The 19,436-nt window shown below is 57.2% G+C and overlaps 1 protein-coding gene across 2 annotated transcripts in view; it reads left to right on the plus strand.

Moving 5' to 3' along the window:
* Window positions 1-834: 834 nt before the first annotated feature.
* MYO1F (myosin IF) overlaps window positions 835-19,436 on the plus strand; it is a 30,863-nt gene continuing 12,261 nt past the window's right edge. Inside the window, exons 1-16 of one of the 2 annotated variants that reach the window (XM_059388828.1) lie at window positions 835-1,003; window positions 8,729-8,866; window positions 9,289-9,378; window positions 9,461-9,555; window positions 9,959-10,046; window positions 10,161-10,250; window positions 12,151-12,282; window positions 12,437-12,568; window positions 12,778-12,910; window positions 13,089-13,285; window positions 13,808-13,888; window positions 14,011-14,097; window positions 15,143-15,229; window positions 15,704-15,871; window positions 17,049-17,134; window positions 19,355-19,436. In XM_059388828.1, the coding sequence (XP_059244811.1) occupies window positions 1,001-1,003; window positions 8,729-8,866; window positions 9,289-9,378; window positions 9,461-9,555; window positions 9,959-10,046; window positions 10,161-10,250; window positions 12,151-12,282; window positions 12,437-12,568; window positions 12,778-12,910; window positions 13,089-13,285; window positions 13,808-13,888; window positions 14,011-14,097; window positions 15,143-15,229; window positions 15,704-15,871; window positions 17,049-17,134; window positions 19,355-19,436 (1,689 nt within the window). In that variant the 5' untranslated portion in view covers window positions 835-1,000. Of the gene's footprint in view, window positions 1,004-2,382; window positions 2,530-8,728; window positions 8,867-9,288; window positions 9,379-9,460; window positions 9,556-9,958; window positions 10,047-10,160; window positions 10,251-12,150; window positions 12,283-12,436; window positions 12,569-12,777; window positions 12,911-13,088; window positions 13,286-13,807; window positions 13,889-14,010; window positions 14,098-15,142; window positions 15,230-15,703; window positions 15,872-17,048; window positions 17,135-19,354 lie in introns of those variants that run through there. The other variant, XM_059388829.1, reaches the window with a different exon arrangement.

The raw sequence follows: 19,436 nt of genomic DNA on the forward strand, positions 1-19,436 counted from the left end.
GCAAACGCGTGCGGGAGATTCCGGGACCGACGCGCTCCTCCCCGCACGTGGCCGCTAGGGGGCGCCGCGCCTCGCCAGCCTCCAGGCGCGATGCCGCGTCCCGCCCGGGCGCAGGGATACCCGGGTCCTGGGGCCTCCCTGCCAGCCTCCCCGGGTGGGCCTCGGCCTCCTCCGCGCTACGTGGCGCGGCAGGTGACAACCTGTCCGAAATGCCACTTCCTAAACGTCCGGGGGAGACCAGGACACGGACCAACACTTGATGAATCCTATGGGAGCCGGGCACTGCGGCGAGGGCCCGCACCCCATTTTATAAGAACGTGGGGTCCCAGAAGTAGCAGAGCTGGGGGGGGGCATTAAATCCTGGGCTGCCCCCCCCGTCTGGGGGGGAACAGCTGCCCCTGCTTCCTGGGAACTTCCACTCGTGATGTGTCCCCCCCCGCCATCTGCCTCCCATGACGGACCCACGTGGCTCCCCACTGGCCTTTCTAGGGAGAAGACCGGCAGATGGCAGAGGCGGCTCTGGAAGAGGGGGTTTGCTTAGGGACGCCTGAGCAGACGCACATCTGAAGTGGTTTTGAAGAGACCTGAGCAGCCCAAATGCTTCCCCGCAGCCGCCTGACCTGGGTGCTGTGTGCCGCAGCCCCTGTCCAGGCAGTTGGAGAAAGGGCCTTTCCGGGGCCTGGCGGCTGCTGCCATCAGTCCTCAACCTCTCCCTTCAGGCAGGCTCAGAGCCCCAAACAGCCAGCGCCCTCAGCCCCGCCACTGCCGGCTGGAGCCCTCTCCCCGCCCCTGGCCCGGCTTCCCTCCCTTGTAGCAGTGGCCCCTCCCGCTAAAGGAAGTGGGACGGGGGCTGTTCTAAGAGGAACTAGGGCTGGGAGTCTGGTGCAGGAGCAGGACCAGGGCCATGCCCGAGCCGCCCCCCGGAGCACCCTGAGCCTCTACCCCCGCCACGACTCATCCAGTCCCTCCCCAGAGGCCTGACAGGACACCCCCCCCAACCATGGTAAGTCCTTGAAGGGCGGGCCCTGCAGTGCAAGAGTGGGGGTGGGGCGCCAGCCCAAGGTTGGGGTGCCCTGGACACCACCAACCAGAAGGTGGGGAGGTGGGGAGGGGCCCAGAGGACCCATGGGGGTCCCTCACTACAGCTTCAGGTGCCTCCAGCACCCTTCAGCAAGGACCAAGCTCACATCTGGCAGCACCAGGATGCGGGAATGATGATGGGGGACCAAGGATGGAGCAGGGACTGAAGGACAGAGGATGACCGTGCGGGATCACACGGCATCTGTGGGGACAAGGACAGACTCCCTTCTCAGGGCTTCGGGAACCCATTTCCAGCCCAGCTGGGGTCCCTCATCCTCCCGTGTGGCCTTGGGCAAGTCACTTCCCCTCTCTGGGCCTCAGTTCCCACATATGTCATATTTGGAAGTCCGCTGAGATGTAGAAGGTGTTCGGGGAAACTCTCAGAACTTCAGAGAGCCTGTGGGTTCTGCCGCTCTGAGTCCACAGCTGGGAGCCGAGGCCGGGTTGAATGGGCAATGGGGGGCAGCGATCGTGTCGCGACATCATGCCTGTGTAGGGGTAGTCTGGTCGTAGCAATCACAGAAACGGGGCAAGGTGAGACCCAGCACGGGCACTGGTACCCTTCCGAGCAAGTATGGCAAGGGATACTCTGTGGCCAAAGGTGTCCCCCCCGCCCCGGGTGAGGCTGAGATCTGATGATGATTACGGTGAAAAGGGTCAGGAGACTGTCACTGCCATGGGTCTAGACCCAGAAGCATCCACATTAATGTGACACCCACATTAAGAGAGAGCCCGGGCGGGCTCGAAAATTTGCACCCACTGCTCCGTGCATCTGTAAGCCACTTCAGCTTTCATTTTTCGTCAAGGACAGCATGTGGCTGGGACAGTCACAGAGCCCGTGGTGACAATTGCAGTGCTCCCGGCAGTTGCTGCAGGCAGCTGGCCAAGGTGGAGGAGGCAGGAGCTAGACCAACAGGCAGGGATCGGGTTGGGCTGAGAGAGAACCTCTCCTGACTTCGGAAAGCCCAGACAAGCTGGGCATCGCTGGCCAAGGACCTCGCTGGGTAACTCACAAAGCAGACCATCCTCTAGAGCTCCAGGCTTGGGATGGGAATTCTTCGAAGAAGGAGCCAAGCCAGAGGTGCTCAGGAGCTCAGATGGGCAGACTTGGATCAAAAGAACACAGGAAATGATCTGTTACTTGAAAGAAAAGCAGCCCCTCCCCAGGAAGCCATGTGGACTGCTTAGTCAATGTTTTGCTCAGCTGATGGGCTGTACGAGGGGAGATTCTCCCCCAAGAGGACCACGGAGGGGGGAAAAGGGAGCAGACCCCATCCACGAGGCTAATCCTTGCTTCCTGGAGGGATGCCGACTAGTGCCAGGGAGAGCGTGGGAAGATTCAACGGAGCGATGTTCCTAAAGCGCTTTACGGAGCCCCTCTACAGTCCCCATCACCGTGGGTGACGCTCGCTCATTCATTGCTGGAGTTTGCGATGGCGCTGGGCAGAGGTGACTCATTCTCGGTTGGGCTGTTGGGCTGTTGGTGCTGCTGGTGGTGACGGTATTCACGGGCATCTGTTGTTGCAAGTTGGCGGTGACCGTGTTTCTCGGGGGTGTGCCGGTGGTGGTGATGGCTGCTTTCGGTGCCAGCTAGTGCGGAATGTTTGCGGTCGGTCGGTGGTGGGTCATTGTCAGGGTGGATCCGCAGAACGATGGCAGTTGGTGGGGGCGGGGGGTGAGGTTAAGGGTGACCGTTTATAAACTACAGACCAAAAAAGCAGGGAGACCTTTGATGTGGCTGCTTGGTCCGCAGCCAGCAGCCGTGGGGATGGACAGAGAAGGCTGTTGGCCAAGAGAGAGTTGGGGCGGACTCTAGAAGGACAGGGGTCCCCACCTGTCCTCTCTAGTCAGGCCAGAACTCTTTCCCCAAGAGAGGGGGTACTTCAAGAGCCTTTGGAGGCAAGGATGCTGTTTGCACAGTGCAGGGATGCAGGCTGCAGCCCCAGAACCCCACTGAGATGGGGGAGGACAGGACCAAGGCTGCAGGGACACACCGGGGTGGGGGCTGGGGGGCAGGAGCTGGGGGCCAGCCCTAGCACTGGCTGCCAGGGCAGCTTCACATCTGCTCCCTGCTTGTGACCACAGCTTGCGGGACCCCAACGAGGAAGGAAGTGGCTGTTTCGTTGTTCTCTCCAGTCTGAGGCTCTTCTCATCAGCACCCAGGAGCAGAAGGCCAGAGCAGCTAGGGCCAATTGCAAAAGCTCCCGCTTCCAGCCCCTCCCCCTGGCCTTGCCCGCTGACCCGTGGGACCAGCCAGCTTAAGGCTACTGCTGCTGGGCATGGCGAGGATGGCTCCGCTTCTGCTTCCCAAGCCTGACCTTGTTGGAGCTGCACGGCTAGCTGCCCCAGGAGGCCTACAGCCCTCAGTGTCCCCATTTTCCCGATGAGGAAATAGCCATCACTGTTTCCAGATGAGGAAATAACCTTCCCTTCCAGGGAGGGTCCGTGAGCTGCTATAAAGCCCAAAAGTGGCAGAGGATGTCAACTCAGTGACCCCTAAGGTCATGCTTTCATCAGCCACCTTGACCTGCAACCTCCTGATCCTCCCTACAAGATGAGGGGCCAAGGGGGATTGGGGGTGCTGACCCCCACATGCCCCAGGCTGCCCATCCTTCCAGCCTCATTTGGATCTGGAATCTCCACCCCCAAAGAAACAGGAAGCTCCCCTCCCCCTCCCTTCTGCCTTAGACTGGGGCGGGGGGGGGGGTCTCTCTGAAGAGTCAAAGTTAGAAGCTACCTCCCACCTCCCACTCTAGCCCTGACTCTCTTTCACAAGAGCCCCATCAGGTTGAGTCATACTTGGCTTGTGGTCAACTGTGACCACAACATCTTCATTGCAACCCCCACCCCTAAGAAAGGGACTCAGAAATTCAGTTTCAGCTTGATCTAGGAGACTTGGGAGTCGCAGGGAGATGGGTACTCGTGATACAGGACAGGAGACGGCAGTCTCGTCCCCGTGGTAGCGCATTCAGTCCTTCACTCCCTCAACAACCATCCGTCCGCCAGCTCCTATATCTTCTGTCACCGGTCACCTCCACTAAATGCTCTTGGGGCCACCAGCTGCCATTTCCTGAGGCTTCCAGCTCACCTCCTCTCCGCACAGGCTCCCTGACTCCTCTCAGAGAACGAGTAGAGTAGGTTTATTATGGAATCCATTTTACAGATGGGAAAAGAGAGGCTTGGAGAAGTGAGGCGGCCTCCCCAAGACCACAGAGTCAGTCAACTGTCAAGCCGAGCCTCACACCCAGCTGGTCCCATGCCGAAATTCTTCCTGTCCTTCCATACTCTGTACTCCCTTGAGCAACACCCTCTCTCTCTCTACCACAAACAACACATGGTTTTTGTCCTCACAAGGGGCTAGGAGTGGATCTGGAAGTTCCAGGTCCCTCGCTGGCAGGACACAGAGAGACAGAATGGCGGGGGCAGCAAGGGGCAGAGGGCCACTCAGCTGGCTGGGGGAAGCGGAAAGGGACAAGAAGAGGAACCAAGTCCTTGGGGCCAAGAGAACCAGCGAGACGCAGCCTGCTTTGGGACCTCTGACCTCAGAGAAAGGAAGTGGCATTGAGCTTCGGCCCAGCTTGACGGGCCCAGGAGCGTAGAGACTGGACTGACCCATGGGGAAACTCTAGACAGACCAACCTTGTCTCTGCCCCACCTTCGTCTGATCTGAAGCACCAACCCCAGCCCCCTCTGACCTGGGCAGGGCTAAGGGCGACGGTCTCTACCATCCTCTCCCAGGCCCTCCCTTCCTGCTGTGCAACCTTGGAGAGGACAAAGAACCTCTCTGTGCTGTAGTGTTCTCTTCCACAAAGTGGACCTAGTCACAGTACTGACCTCAGCATGATCAATGAGGTCAGTCGCAGAAGAAGCAGAGACAGCAGTGTGGCACAGGGTCCCTGCCAGGGGGCTGCTACCTATTGTTATGATGGGTGTTGGTTACCATAGTTACCACGGGAAGCCCCGCACCTCAGAGGTCTTCAGAGAGAGGATCCACTTCCTGTCCCCCCCCCCATCAGCAGCCCCCACTTCCCCACCCGCTGTTGACTCAGAGAAAGAGCAGACCCCCCGCCTGCAGCCCCTGAAGGGTATCACTCCTCTCCCAGATTTCATCCTCTGTTCTCACCAACACGCTCTGGTCTCCCCATCTTAAGAACAAGAAACCTGCTCCCTGGACCCTGCTCTCCCCACAGCATCTGTCCCTCTTCGCCTTCTCAGCTAGACCATCTGAAAGCCATCCTCCCGCCCTGTCTACACCTCCTGACCTCCCAGACTGACTTCTGGATGAGGTTGCCAGGGCTCTCTCCGGGGGTCCCTCTGAGCCTCCGGGGAGCCGGACACCTTCAGTAGCTCGGGGATCCGGTCGATGGCTCCCTGCCTCTCCCAACCGGCCCCTGTCATGTCCGGGTCTCACGGCTCCTGGCTGCCTCCAACTTCCCAGCTGATGCCCTGCTCAGCCTCTACCTTGGACATCCTCTCCAACCCCTGCACCGTGCTGCTCCCACAGCTTTGCCCTCCCCAACCCCCCTCCCACCGCACCCTGGGGTTCTTGGTGCACCCCACCCAGCACCCCCTTCCTGTAACAGACCCTTTGGCAGGCCCCCTGGAACCCCCAAACTGAAATTCACAGACGGTGAAACACACCAACTCCCATTGTTTCAAAAATAATGCGATCTCCTGTAATGCGGAGGAGAAAGTCACTTGGAAGAAAACAGGCACATAAAGATGAAAGTGTTCAGGCCAGTGGCCCACGAACGCCCACCGGAGCCCCCAGGTGCTCACGCCGGGACACGGGAGCATCTCAGGGGGTTGATGCCGAGTGACAGAGGCATCAACCATGCTACTTCCATGAGCAGCGCGAGCTTCCAAAATGCCGAACGAGTCTCAGTACAATCTTAGTAACACTAAAAACTCTCTTGGGTAGTCTGGAACATGGAGTGGGTGTCAGCCGTGCAAAACATACTGTTTTTCTGTATAGACCTAAACTAGAATTTGATCTTAGGTTCCAGCGATTATAAACAGTTTTGTCACTTACATAAGCAGCTGGTGGGGTGGAGTGGGGGCTGCGGTCAGGGTGATCATGTATGGACCAATCTGGCACCTGCAGCCCGCTTGAAAGGCCAGCCAGTCCCCGTCCCCAGACAACCGAAAACGCTGCCACAATTCTTAGAGTGTCCCCAGGAGTCCCACTGAGAATTCCCCAAGCTGCTGACAGTCAAGCCTGAGTTCCTTTGCTCGACATTCAAGGCCCTTAGGGACCTGGCCCAGGTTGACCTCCGCTCCATTCATTCACAGGCCATCCCACTAGCCCACTTGGTCATTCAAATGTGCAGCCGGGCCCTGCCTGACCCCCTGCCCTCGGGACCTTGCACACCCAAGACGCAGCCGACGAGCAGGGTGCCCAGCACGTGGAAAGGGCTGCGGTGCAGGGCCCCAGGGGCTGTGAGGGTCCAGAGGAAACCTCCTTCTGGCCTGGGCAGGGGAAGACTTCCTACAGGAAGTGTCACCTGAGCCAAGTGCGAAGGCCGGACTGGCAGGGACCAGGCAGGCAGGGTGTTCCGAGCTGAGACCTGAGCACCGGCAATCACGGGGCGCCGGGGGCAGGGACTGAGAGAGTGTCTCCCTGGGGGCCGAAGTTAGCAGCACCCGGGAAAAACCTTTGGTGGAATGGATGGGGGGGAACGTGACAGGAAGCCACAGACGGCTTCTCAGCCCCAGAGCGACGAGACCAGATTTGCCACATGAAAAAACTGCCTGTGACAGCTCAGGCTGGAAGCACGTTGAGGGGGGCAGAGCCCTCACCCCCCTACACGCTCCCTCGTCTGCTCTCGGCTCCTGCTTCTGCGCCTCCACGCTGCCTGGCGTGCCTCTTCTCCCGGCTCTCGACCGAAGCCCTTCTTGGCTTTCGAGTCCCAGCCCAAACACCCCGTGGGTCCCGGCCACTTGCGGGTGTGGACGGAAGAGCCCGGCCTTGGCTGTCAGACGCGAATCCCACACCCTCAGAGACAGCCGAGCTGGGTCTGTAGTCAAGCGTCAAACCCTGCTGGAGCCTCCGCTTCTGTCCCTAAATGTCCCTGAGCCGCTGTAAGGACTGCTGGTGATACGACCTTCACCCCTGGCCCCCCGGCTCCAAGCACTTGGTGAATGTTAATTCTGTCCAGGGCCGCTCCGCCCGGGACCCAACCTCCCAACTCCCTGGGCTGGAGAGGGGCGCGGGACCCTCACTCATTTTGGAGTTTGTGCCCCAGAGCAGTTTACTCCTTCCCATTAGCTCCGGAAAGGGAGGCTGCTTCTCCCATTGTACAGATGAGACCACTGAGGCTCAGAGCTGTGTTGGATCACGCCACCTAGATTGGAAGCCAGAGCTATGCCTCACCAAAAACTGGCCTCATTTAACGTCTGTGGGCATTCCTCAATGAACCCCGCTCTGGAATTGCCCAGGGGCCCCAGGAAAGACTGACCTGTCCTCCTGCCTCTGTCCCACGCTGCTCCTCCTGCCCCATGCCTGCCTGCATCCTCTCTGCCCAGCTCACCATGCCTGGAATCTGCGTGGCAGGCACTGGTCAGTTCTCGGGACTGGCCTCTGATTCCCAGCATCCTTTGCTCTGGGGGCGTCCCCCGAAGCTGGGTTTCTTTCTTTGCCCCTGTTCCTCATCCATCCATCAGGTCATCCCTTCTAGAGCTGAGAAGGACTCAGTCCCAGTCCCTGCCCTCCAAGAGCTCCAGGTCTGAGAATGATGGGCTTCCTGGAGGAGGCACGTTGTATATAGGCAGGAGCACGCCTGCCAGGCAAGCTCGGGGCCTCAGACTCCTCCATGGCAGGAGTACACCGAACTGAGAGCGCTTGAGGCAGCCAGTCTGTTTAAGTGTCCGAGGCACCGGATGAGCTGAAAAGTAAGGCTGAAAAGAGAAAACATTCCAGGCAGGCTTCCTGGAGGAGGGGTCTTTTGGAGGAGGAGCCTGTGTCTGAGTCTTCTCCCAGGGGCCTAAGGAAAGTCTAGCCCGATTAAAGAGAAAAAAAAAAAAAAAACTAAGGGAGAAAATGAGAAGGGAAAGTGGCGGGGGCAGAGGAGCGGGGTAACCGCACAGAGCGCAGAGGTCACAGCCAGGACAGGCTAGGATGCGTGACCCTGAGGGAGGAAGAGAGGAGGAGGAAGGAGACCACCAAGGGGTGGAAAGGTGGGTGGCAGGTCAAATGCCATGGAGAAATCAGGGACGCGGCAGGAGCCCGGGCAGGGAGAGGGGGCTGGAGAAGTGGGGGGCGCAGAGTCCGAAAGAGAAGTGAGAAGAAGGGTGAGTCCACCCCCAAACTAGCCTCCCCCCGACCCCCTTCTCCCCTCCCACAGCCACCAGAGCCCCAGGCACACTCTGTCCCCTTGGGCCTGGCATCACGGTCTCCTGCGTGACAGTGGGACAGTAGGTGGAGGGTTGGGAGGACAGAGCCCCCTCCTCTGGGGCAGGGAGCCCAGACTCCAGCGCGCCCACCTCTCCTGGTGTCCCCATGTCGGAGAAGGAGGCTGGCAGGTGGCTGAGGGGAGGCAGACTCGGAAGGCAGTGATGGAGGTGAGCCAGGCTGGGGGGGGGTTGCTGAGGCACCAGCCCCACCCCCCCCCAAAGCAGCTTACTCCCACCTGGCCACCCCCCACCCCAGGGCAGCAAGGAGCGCTTCCACTGGCAGAGCCACAACGTGAAGCAGAGCGGCGTGGACGACATGGTGCTGCTGCCCCAGATCACCGAGGATGCCATCGTGGGCAACCTGCGCAAACGCTTCATGGACGACTACATCTTTGTACCCCGGGCCGCGGGCAGTGATGGAGACACGGACGGGAGCGCGACCGACCGGTGGAGGGAGGGACAGCTTGGGGCTGAACGCAGGGAAGGGAGAGACGAGGCCTGAACAAAGGAGCAGAGGGAGGGATGGGCAGTGCGAGCACCAGCCGGGAGGAGGGGGAGATGGAGGGACAGCAGGGCTCTGCTCGGGGGCGGCTGGGGTCCTCCCTGCTCCCTCTGTCCTGGGTAGCTCAGCCACAGTACATACCATCTCTCCTTTCTGGACCCAGCCCTGTGTTTTCCCCAGCACATCTGAGCATCTCCATCTCTTGCTCTGAGCAATGGGGCCCTGGAGGTCCCGGGGGATTAGGATTTAGGGGACAGGGGCCCATGAGGAACAAAGCCAGCCAAAACACCGCACAGCCCTTAACGGCACCCCAGACCTACATTGGCTCCGTGCTCATCTCCGTAAACCCCTTCAAGCAGATGCCTTACTTCACTGACCGCGAGATCGACCTCTACCAGGGCGCAGTAAGACCGGGGCCAGGTGGGAGGCATGGCCCCGGGACCCCCAGCCTCCAGGCCTGTGCTAAGAGCTGACCTTCCCCACCAGGCTCAGTACGAGAATCCCCCGCACATCTACGCCCTCACGGACAACATGTATCGCAACATGCTCATCGACTGTGAGAACCAGTGTGTTATCATCAGGTATGGAGAGGGCCCCACGCCCTCCTGCCCAGGCCCCGCAACAGCCTCACCAGCCTAGGGAGCTTTGCTCAGAGTTCCTGCCCCAAACAGAGCCTTACTCTCCCTCTCTGCCCCTGGCCCTGCTTTACTTTCCTCGTCAGCCCCTGACCCATGATATATTTATTCATCCATTCTATTATTGTCCGTCGGTCCGTTCCAAATGTCCACTCGGAGATGGCAGGGATCTTTGTCTTGTTCGCTATTGTTTTCCTAGAACCTGGTATGGCAGTGAATGAAGGAAAGAAGGAAGGAAGGATGAATGAATGAATGAATGAATGATCAGGCACTAGAAAGGGCGCTTACCCTCCCCCCAGCCCTCCCTCCCTGCTGGCTGCTGATCATTCTTTCCTTCATTCACCCCCAGTGGAGAGAGTGGAGCTGGGAAGACCGTGGCAGCCAAATACATCATGGGCTACATCTCCAAGGTGTCTGGCGGGGGCGAGAAGGTCCAGGTGAGAGGAGAACAGAAGGATGGGCTGGGTCCCCCCAGCAGCACGGTAATTAACCCCCACAACCACCTACCTCGCCCTGACCTCTTCCCACCCCCACCTACCTCTGCCCCCCAGCATGTGAAGGATATCATCCTGCAATCAAACCCACTGCTGGAGGCCTTCGGCAACGCCAAGACCGTGCGCAACAACAATTCCAGCCGCTTTGTGAGTCTGCAGCCCCACACACAAACACAAACACCTGTGTTCCCAGTAGCATAGGAACTTCCTGCTCCTTGGTGGGAGACTCACTTCCTGCTTGTGGGAGACTCACTTCCTGCTTATGGTCCTTCTGAAAAAGATTCCCCCATCAGCTGATCTGTAGAAGCCTTGACTTGTCTGTGTAACCTTCTTAAATGTTTTCCTGGCTGCAACCATGCTACCTCCGTTCCTGTTCACAGTTCAGTTCCCAATTTATTCTCTCTTCCATTCTTTTCTTCAACAAATTGTTCTTGGGCTCCTTCTTTGTGTCAGGTGTTAGTGCTGAGCCTAATGGAGACAGAATAGGTCACCAGATCTGGATTTACAGTCTGATTCTGTCACTATTTAGATTTGTAGCTTGGACCAAAAAAAAAAAAAAAAGAATGTTTCAGCAGCTTGAACCTCCTGAGGCTCCTGTTTTCTTATCCATAAAATAGGGATGATGTTAATACCCATCTCGCAGACCTCAGTAATTCCAATATGGTACCTATATATGAAATGATTTAATAAATTCCATACACCAATAAGATGTTTTATTCCCCTAAATATTATTAATTATATTTTTATTTCTAACATATTGATCAAGTAATTATATTTTAAGTATTTTCCTCAAAACTTTATTCTTAAAAATGTAATGGGGCACCTGGAAGACTCAGTCAGTTGGGTAATCGACTCTTGATTTCAGATTCATGAGTCTGGGCCCTTTCTTGGGCTCCATATTGGATGTGGAGCCTACTTTTAAAAAAATAATTAAAACACAGAAAAATTGGGAGAATGATATAGTGAACACCTGCTGCCCATCTCCAAGAGTTTATCATTAACATTTTGCTCTACTTGCTTTATCATATCTCCATCTGTTCATTTTTTAAAGTAAGCTCCACACCAACTGTGGGGCTTGAACTCACAACCCTGAGATTTAAGTGTCACATGTTCCACCAACTGAGCCAGCAGACGCCCCTACCCATCTTTTTTTTTTTTTTTTTTTTTTTTGATGCACTAGAGAGTAAATTGCAGACACCTTACTTTCGGCCTCACCATCACCTTGGCATGTGGATCCTTAATTAAAATCCAATATAAATTTTCATTGCTCTTTCATTTCTTTTAAAGTAAAATTTGCATATAGCAAAACACGTAAATCTCAAGTAAACCATTCACTGAGTTTGGGAAAATGCGTCTGTGCTACCAAAGCCCTATCAATACACAGAACATCACCCTCTCTCCAGAAAGTTCCCTCCCTTTTTAAGTCAATCTCTAATCCCACCTCACCCCAGAAGCAAGCACTCCTCTGGATCGTTTCTTTTTTTTTTCCACCATAGAGTAGTTTCAGCTGTTCTAGAACTTTATATAAATGATTCACACAGTATATGTTTTCAAACTACTGATATACACACAAAAACATGGATGAACCTCCAAAACATAATGTTTTATATTATTTTATTATACCAGAGACAAGTGTAGGTCTTGTATTACAGGTGTCTGTGTAGTGGGATGATGTAATGTGTATTGTCATTGCATAACAGTGGCAAAAAGGAACAAGTAAGGGGGCTTCTCTGCCCTCCAAACTCTAGCCAGAGTAGAACCCACATATTGTCAGAGACCAAAGAAGGGACTTGTGGGGCTCTCGCTGTGGGCTTAGGGACAACCTGTGAGAGACAGCCAGGATCACTAAAACCAGCAGCAGTCTGCAGAGACACGGAGGTCTCTGTGTTGTGGTCAAAGGACCAGGAAAGTGGTCAATAAAGAAGAGTTGGGGTCATGTGGGCAAGACGGGGAAAGAGGCCGGGCTCCTAAGACCCATCCTCAATCCCCCCACCACCACTGCACCCCCGGGGACCCTGGGCACCTCACCTGGCTCTCTCGGCTTCAGGGCAAGTACTTTGAGATCCAGTTCAGTCGTGGCGGGGAGCCGGACGGGGGCAAGATCTCCAACTTCCTGCTAGAGAAATCCCGTGTGGTCATGCAGAACGAAAACGAGAGGAACTTCCACATCTACTATCAGGTGCAAGGAAAGGGCCGTGAGGCTGGAGCCGAGGGAGAGCCAAGGGGAGACGGTGGGAGGGTGAGTGTCCAGGAGGCTAGGACAGTGAGGACGGGGGGATCACAGGGGCGATGCCGGTCCAACGCCAGATGCATGAACATTGCTCGCCCTCCAGCTGCTGGAAGGAGCCTCCCAGGAGCAGCGACAAAACCTGGGGCTCATGACCCCCGACTACTATTACTACCTCCAATCGGACACCTACAAGGTGGATGGCACCGACGACCGGAGTGACTTCAACGAGACTTTGGTGAGCCGTGATCCCTACTCTAGAAAGCCAAGGCCAGGAGAGGGGCTGGAACTTGCCTCGGGTCACACAGCAAGTGGGCAAAACAGGCAAGACAGGGCTCCGGGTGTCCTGACTCCCTGCGTCCGTGCTGCAGTCCCAGAGCCTAACTCAGGAGGGCAGGACGGAGGTGGCGATCCGTGGTACAGGTTCTGCCCCTGTTGTGCCTGCAGAATGCCATGCAGGTCATCGGGATCCCGCCCAACGTCCAGCAGCTGGTCCTGCAGCTGGTGGCGGGAATCTTGCACTTGGGAAACATCAGCTTCTGTGAGGATGGGAATTACGCCCGGGTAGAGAGTGTGGACCGTGAGTGTGGGCGCTGGGGACGGCGGGGCGGACGGGTGTGTCCAAACTGCTTCCTCCGCGTGGGGCCCCAGGAGGGTAAGCACCCACGAGGACAGTATCTCCATCACTGGGCACAAAGGCCCCCCCCTTGGGGCCCCAGAGCCTAACTGGCCGCCCTCTTTCCCCCCAACCCTGGCAGTGCTGGCCTTTCCCGCCTACCTGCTGGGCATCGACAGCGGGCGGCTGCAGGAGAAGCTCACCAGCCGTAAGATGGACAGCCGCTGGGGTGGACGCAGCGAGTCCATCGACGTGACCCTCAATGTGGAGCAGGCAGCCTACACCCGCGACGCCCTGGCCAAGGGGCTCTATGCCCGTCTCTTTGACTTTCTTGTGGAGGTGAGAGGGGCCGGGGCCTGGGCCAGGGAGCAGGAGAGGCCCTGCCCCAGAGCGCCCTGGGCTTGGACCAGCCAGGTGGGGAAGGCAGGCACGGGACGTGTCAAGGTCAAGCACCATGACAATATTGTAGAAGCCAACATTGCAGAACACTTGGCCTCCACCAACTACTGTTGTAAATGTTTTACATGCATCAGTTTAAAGCTTTATAAAGTCCTACAGAGTAGATGCCACCATTGCCCCCATTTAAAGATGGGAATATAGAGCTGCAGAACGTTTAAGAGGCCAAGCGAGCTCCCGAGGTAGGAACCCAGATGTTCTAACACCTGGGATTCTCATACGGGTGACTGGGGGCGGGGGGGTGCAGAGAGTTGGAGAAGGCAAGAGAGGAGCTGGCATCAGAGGACACAGCCTGGGAACGTGGTTAAGAGCACACACAGAGGGGGACACGCTGGTGCTCACCCACCTGGTGAGACTTTGGTGACGCATTTTCCCAAACTCCGTGAATCCCCGTCCACACTGCAGGCCATCAACCGCGCTATGCAGAAGCCCCAGGAGGAGTACAGTATCGGTGTGCTCGACATCTATGGCTTTGAGATCTTCCAGGTACGGCCTCTGTTCCCCAGCCCACACCAGGTGCCTCCCTGAGCCTCCTGGGGTGGCCCCGTGGCCCCAGGAGCCTCCAGCATCAGCCCACTGATGGTGACACCCTTGGCCTCCCTTGACAGAAAAACGGCTTTGAGCAGTTCTGCATCAACTTTGTCAATGAGAAGCTGCAGCAAATCTTTATCGAACTCACCCTGAAAGCTGAGCAGGTAGGCAGGGGGAGCCAGGAGCACAGGGACACTGGAGGTGGGGGCAGGACCAGGAAGTCTGCTGAGCCCCCAGGGGAACCCCCGCCCAGGCTCCCATCCTCACCTCTCTCTGATTTCCTATGGAAGCAGTTCCCTGCCTCTAAAGCTTTGACAAGGGCTAGGGCACAGCCTCCTTTGTCATTCCACCAATGATTATTTATTGAGCACCTGCTGTTTGCCAGGCACTGTTCGCAGTGCTGGGGAGACTGCCATGCAAGAGAGGAATGAAAATTCCTGCTGTTTTCATCCAACCCATTCTGCAAAAACAGAGCCTGAGGCAAGGATTCAGCACAAATATCAGGAGAAGAGTGAAGAAGTGGGAGACACATTAAAAAAAAAAAAAAAAAATAGGGAGGTGAGCGCCTGAGTGGCTCAGACGGTTAGGCTTCCAACTCCTGATCTCAGCTCAGGTCAGGATCTCAGCATCCTAGGATCGAGCTCCACATCGGGCATCTGTTTGGGACTCTGTCTCTCCCTCTGCCTTTCCCTCTGCAGTAGGCAGAGGGAGAAGCAGGCTCCCCACTGAGCAAGGAGCCCAATGCCAGGACTCACCCAGGACCCTGGGACCATGACCTGAGCCAAAGGCAGATGCTTAACCAACTAAGCCATCCAGGCATCCTAATAAATGAATCTTTTAAATTAAAAAATAAAAAAAAATTTTAAAGGCCAGAATAGGGTGTATTGATGAGCAGGCTATGCTGCAGGCAATTGGGGCCAATCTCCGCTGAGCCCTGGGGGACACTCTAGCAGGGAACTCAGGGTTAGCCCACCCCAGAAGCAACGGAGCCAGGATATTTAGGCACTGGCTCCTGTCTGTCTGTGGTCAAGGGCAGGCCGGGGCGGCTGTTCCAGTCTGCCCCACTGATGATGAGGGCGATGAGATGGGGAGATATGGGGAGACACCCAGCACACCTCCCTCACCCACCCTTGTGAAGCATGCATTCTAGAAACCCTTGCGTCCATGCCCGGACCCCCACCCCCACCCCGGCCGCTTTGCCGCCCCCAGGAGGAGTACGTCCAAGAGGGCATCCGCTGGACCCCCATCCAGTACTTCAACAACAAAGTGGTCTGCGATCTCATTGAAAACAAGCTGGTGAGGCCCTGCCCGGCTCCGCGCGCGTCCTGCTGGGTCTGGAGCTGGGCCTGGGAGAGGACGGGGTGGGTTAGCGCCCCTCCCCCACCGGGCTCCGCGCCGGGAGCACCCAGAAACACCCCGACGGCCACCTCATCCACCCCCTCGGCCCACCGCTTGTGTTGTCCGCTCAGCGAACCTTCCCCAGCTCGGCCTGCTCAAGGACAGAGGCGTCAGTCCTGGGAGGTCCCGCACCAGGGTGGTCGTCCCCGTCTGGGGAACCGAAAGGAGCACGGGTCCTTCAGGGGCTCCTCAGCCCGCTCCGCCCCCCAGCAGGCTTCCACCACAGCCCCCCACACCGCCAGCACCCCCACTTTTGCTCTTGTATTTGGATCTCGCCCCCTCGCTTGCCCCGCCGCCTCCACACCTTCCCAGTTCGGGGATAGGGGCGGGGTCCGGCCAGGCTGAGCCGCGGCCCCGCTCCCCCGCCCGCAGAGCCCCCCGGGCATCATGAGCGTCCTGGACGACGTGTGCGCCACCATGCATGCCACCGGCGGCGGCGCCGACCAGACCCTGCTGCAGAAGCTGCAGGCGGCCGTGGGCACCCACGAGCACTTCAACAGCTGGAGCTCGGGCTTCGTCATCCACCACTACGCGGGCAAGGTGCGCCCGTGCCCCGCCCCCCGCGCGTCCCACCTGGGCGCGGCCTCCCAACCTCCCGCAGCCAGAGCCGCAGGACTCCACGACCCCTCGCCCCAGCCCTCCCACCGACCCCCAGGAACTGGCCTGCCCCCCCCACCATGGTCCTTCAGCTGGGGCTGCAGAAACCCCCACTGCCGCCCCCACCGAGGTCCCTAATAAAGGACAGCTCCGCCTAAAAGGACAGAAACTCCCTCCCATGACCCCACATTGGGCAGCAGACCCCCACACCCCGATCTGAGCTGCAAACCCCACTCACCCCCTGACTCAGGACACGGCCTTCTAACCCAGACTCAAAGACCCCAGGCCCACGCTGTGAGCCACCGCCCTCCAAAATGGGCTGGAGCCCCCTGCAGACTCCCACCAAAGACTGTAGAAATCCGCTGGCCTCTGACCCTGGCCACCGTCCTCCTCCCCCACTGACAGGACTGTAGACTCTCCCACTGACCTCAAGTGGCAGCAGACATCCCCAGGGATCTCCTGGCCCCCAAACTGGGCTAGAGCTCCTGGGTTGCTTCAGCCAAGGAATAGCAGCTCCCAGGACTAAGGAGAACCCCCACCTTTGATGCAGACCCAGCCCACAAGCCTGATGGAAGACCCCCGTGGATCCCAGCCAGTGCTGGAACCCTTCTGACACCAACCCCCACCCCTCGACTGACCACAACATACTCAATCTGACCTTCTGAGCTCTGATTAAACAGCAGACCCCACAAGGACCCAGTATCCAGGCTGCAGCCCCAGCCCTCCAACCCACACTTGAACATCAGACCTCCATGGACCCCAAGCCGATGCAGTAGCCCCCTGACCCCCCTTTTTAAAAGATTTTATTTATTGATTTGACAGATCACAAGTAGGCAGAGAGGCAGGCATGGGGGTGGAGAAGCAGGCTGCCTGCTGAGCAGAGAGCCCCATGCGGGGCTCCATCCCAGGATCCTGAGATCATGACCTGAGCCAAAGGCAGAGGCTTAACCCACTGAGCCACCCAGGCGCCCCTAAGCCCCCCACCCCTTATTAGGAACCATAGGTACCACCCCCATTCGGTCAGCTCAGGGCAGGCCCTCGCGGGACCCCTGGCCACCTGGGATGTAAGCAGCATCCCAGGCTTCAGCCTCTCATTCCTCCCAACACTGTCTCCCTCCAGGTCTCCTATGATGTTAACGGTTTCTGTGAGCGGAACCGGGACGTTCTCTTCTCTGACCTCATAGAGCTGATGCAGACCAGTGAGCAGTGAGTGGCCTCTGGGCACAAAGCTGGGGCAGTGGGGCGGAGCGGGGGGAGGCCAGGACCCACTCCATCTTCCTGGGAGCTACCATCACGCTTTGTGTGGGTGTCTGTCTGCAGGGACAGTGTTTCTAGTGACAGGTTCTGATTCAACAGCAGCCTGACTGAGGTCCACAGGAAGAAGTAAGGAGAACCCTAGGGGCAGTTCCTTATGGCCCGTCCAGGCCTCCCCTGTGCAAGCCCAGCTGATGCGGGGTGTAGACAGTGTCCCCTGGTGCATCGTGAGAACACACCGCACCTGGCCTTCTTCCTATATTGACACATCTGGACCCATCTCCCTGACCACAGCTGCACACCGGGTTCCACTTTTTGCCTTTTTAACCTCCAAATGTAATTCAAGCTCTGCCATGTGCTGGGCACCATTTCCTGGGACCGGTGGGGATGGAGACTGAACAGGTCAGAGAACACAGGGGCCCTCAATGAGTGGACAGCCAAGTGGGGAGCAGGCATGGAACCAGGAAAAAGGGCAAATAGTAATACGGCATCACACGAAAGGCATAAGACCGCGGTCGGTAAAAGGCTGAAATCTGACTCCTGGGCCAAGAACAGGAGTGTCCTCTGAGCTGGGTACAAATGCCCTCGGCCCTGGACCTGGGACATCAGGGTCTGCCCTGGAAGGAGCATCGCCGGCGCCTCTTCCAGACCCCGGGGCACATCTGAGTTTGAGATTCTGCGGTCTAGAGCACGCGGTCTGTTACATTCCACATCCATGTAGAATCCAAGCTATGCACATCACGCCTTGAAAACCGCCTTCTTCGGGTACAACTTGCGTGCCATGAAACACACCCAACTTCAGAAGTCTTTTTTTTTTTTTTTTTTTAATGAATAGAGCTGTGCAACCATGACCACTACCCAACTGGGACCATTTTCATCACACCCAAAAGAGGCCTCGTGCCAAGTTGCAGCCAATCCCTACTCCCATTACATGTGTGATTTTATATTTTCTTTTTTGAATATTTTATTTATTTATCAGAGAGAGAGAGAGAGCACAAGCAGGGGGAGCAGCAGGCAGGGGAGAAGCAGACTCCCTGCTGAGCAGGGAGCCCGATGTGGGACTTGATCCCATCACCTGGGAATCATGACCTGAGCCAAAGGCAGACACTCAACCAACTGAGCCACCCAGGTGTCCCAGCATGTAATTTTAAATTTTCTAATAAGCACAGTTAAAAACGTAAAAAGCAGGTAACTCTTCATCTTGGGTTCGTGAATTTGAGCCCCACCTTGCGGGGGCAGGTAGAGATAGCTTAAATAAATAAACTTTATAAAAAAGTAAAAAGGTGAATAGGTGACATTAAAAAGTGTTTTCTTACACCCAATAAACCCGAAATATCATTTCGGGTATCATATAAAAATTACAAACGAACGAATGAATTATGAAGGAATGAACCACATACTCTTGCCCCATGCTGTGGTAGTCTTTGAAACCTGGTATGCATTTTAACACTCCCAGCGCACCATGATTTGGACAGGCCAAGTCTCAAGGGCCTCGATAACCCAGTAGGACCAGGGGCCACCATATTGGAAAGCACAGAGCCATGGTTCTCAGAGTAGGGTTCCTGGACCAGCGGCGGCAGTATCACCTGGGAACCTGTTAGAGATGACTGAGCCCCAGCCCAGACGTGTGAATGAGAAACTCAAGAGGAACTGGGTAGGGGCCCAGCCATCCCTGTTCTCGCAAGCTCTCCTGGTGGTTGCGGCAGTCAGGGAAGACCCCATTCAGTCGATGAGGGAGGGAATAGTGAATAGAGAAAGCGTGTGGAAGCAATCCCCTGGTGACGGACAGTTAGACTGAGCCCCTCTAGGACTACCGCGGGCAGCGAGCCCCCTCATCTGTATCTCTGCCCACACGTGCGAGCCTGTGCGTGTGGGATCGTTCCTACACGGGGACCTGCCCCTGTAGCCCGAGATGCTGAGACACTGCAGCACGCGAGACATGTTCCTACTGAGCCGAACTGTGCTCTATTTCACGTGCTCCCCAAGTCGTGCCGGGCCGGAGAGGCAGGAGGAACGGTGCAAATAGGTCCAGGAACCAGAAGGACAAAAGCGTCTCTCCGGTTCTCACCATCACACCCCCACATTCAGGGAGAACTGTGCTCCCCTGGGAGAGGGCACCCGAGGTTCAGCTGCACCTCGGACTCCTCCTGTCTCCCCCCCCCCCCTGCCCAGGGCCTTCCTCCGGATGCTCTTTCCTGAGAAGCTGGATGTGGACAAGAAGGGCCGGCCCAGCACGGCTGGCTCCAAGATCAAG

Source organism: Mustela nigripes, chromosome 2 (genome assembly GCF_022355385.1).
Source record: "Mustela nigripes isolate SB6536 chromosome 2, MUSNIG.SB6536, whole genome shotgun sequence".
NCBI classification, from domain to species: Eukaryota; Metazoa; Chordata; class Mammalia; order Carnivora; family Mustelidae; genus Mustela; species Mustela nigripes.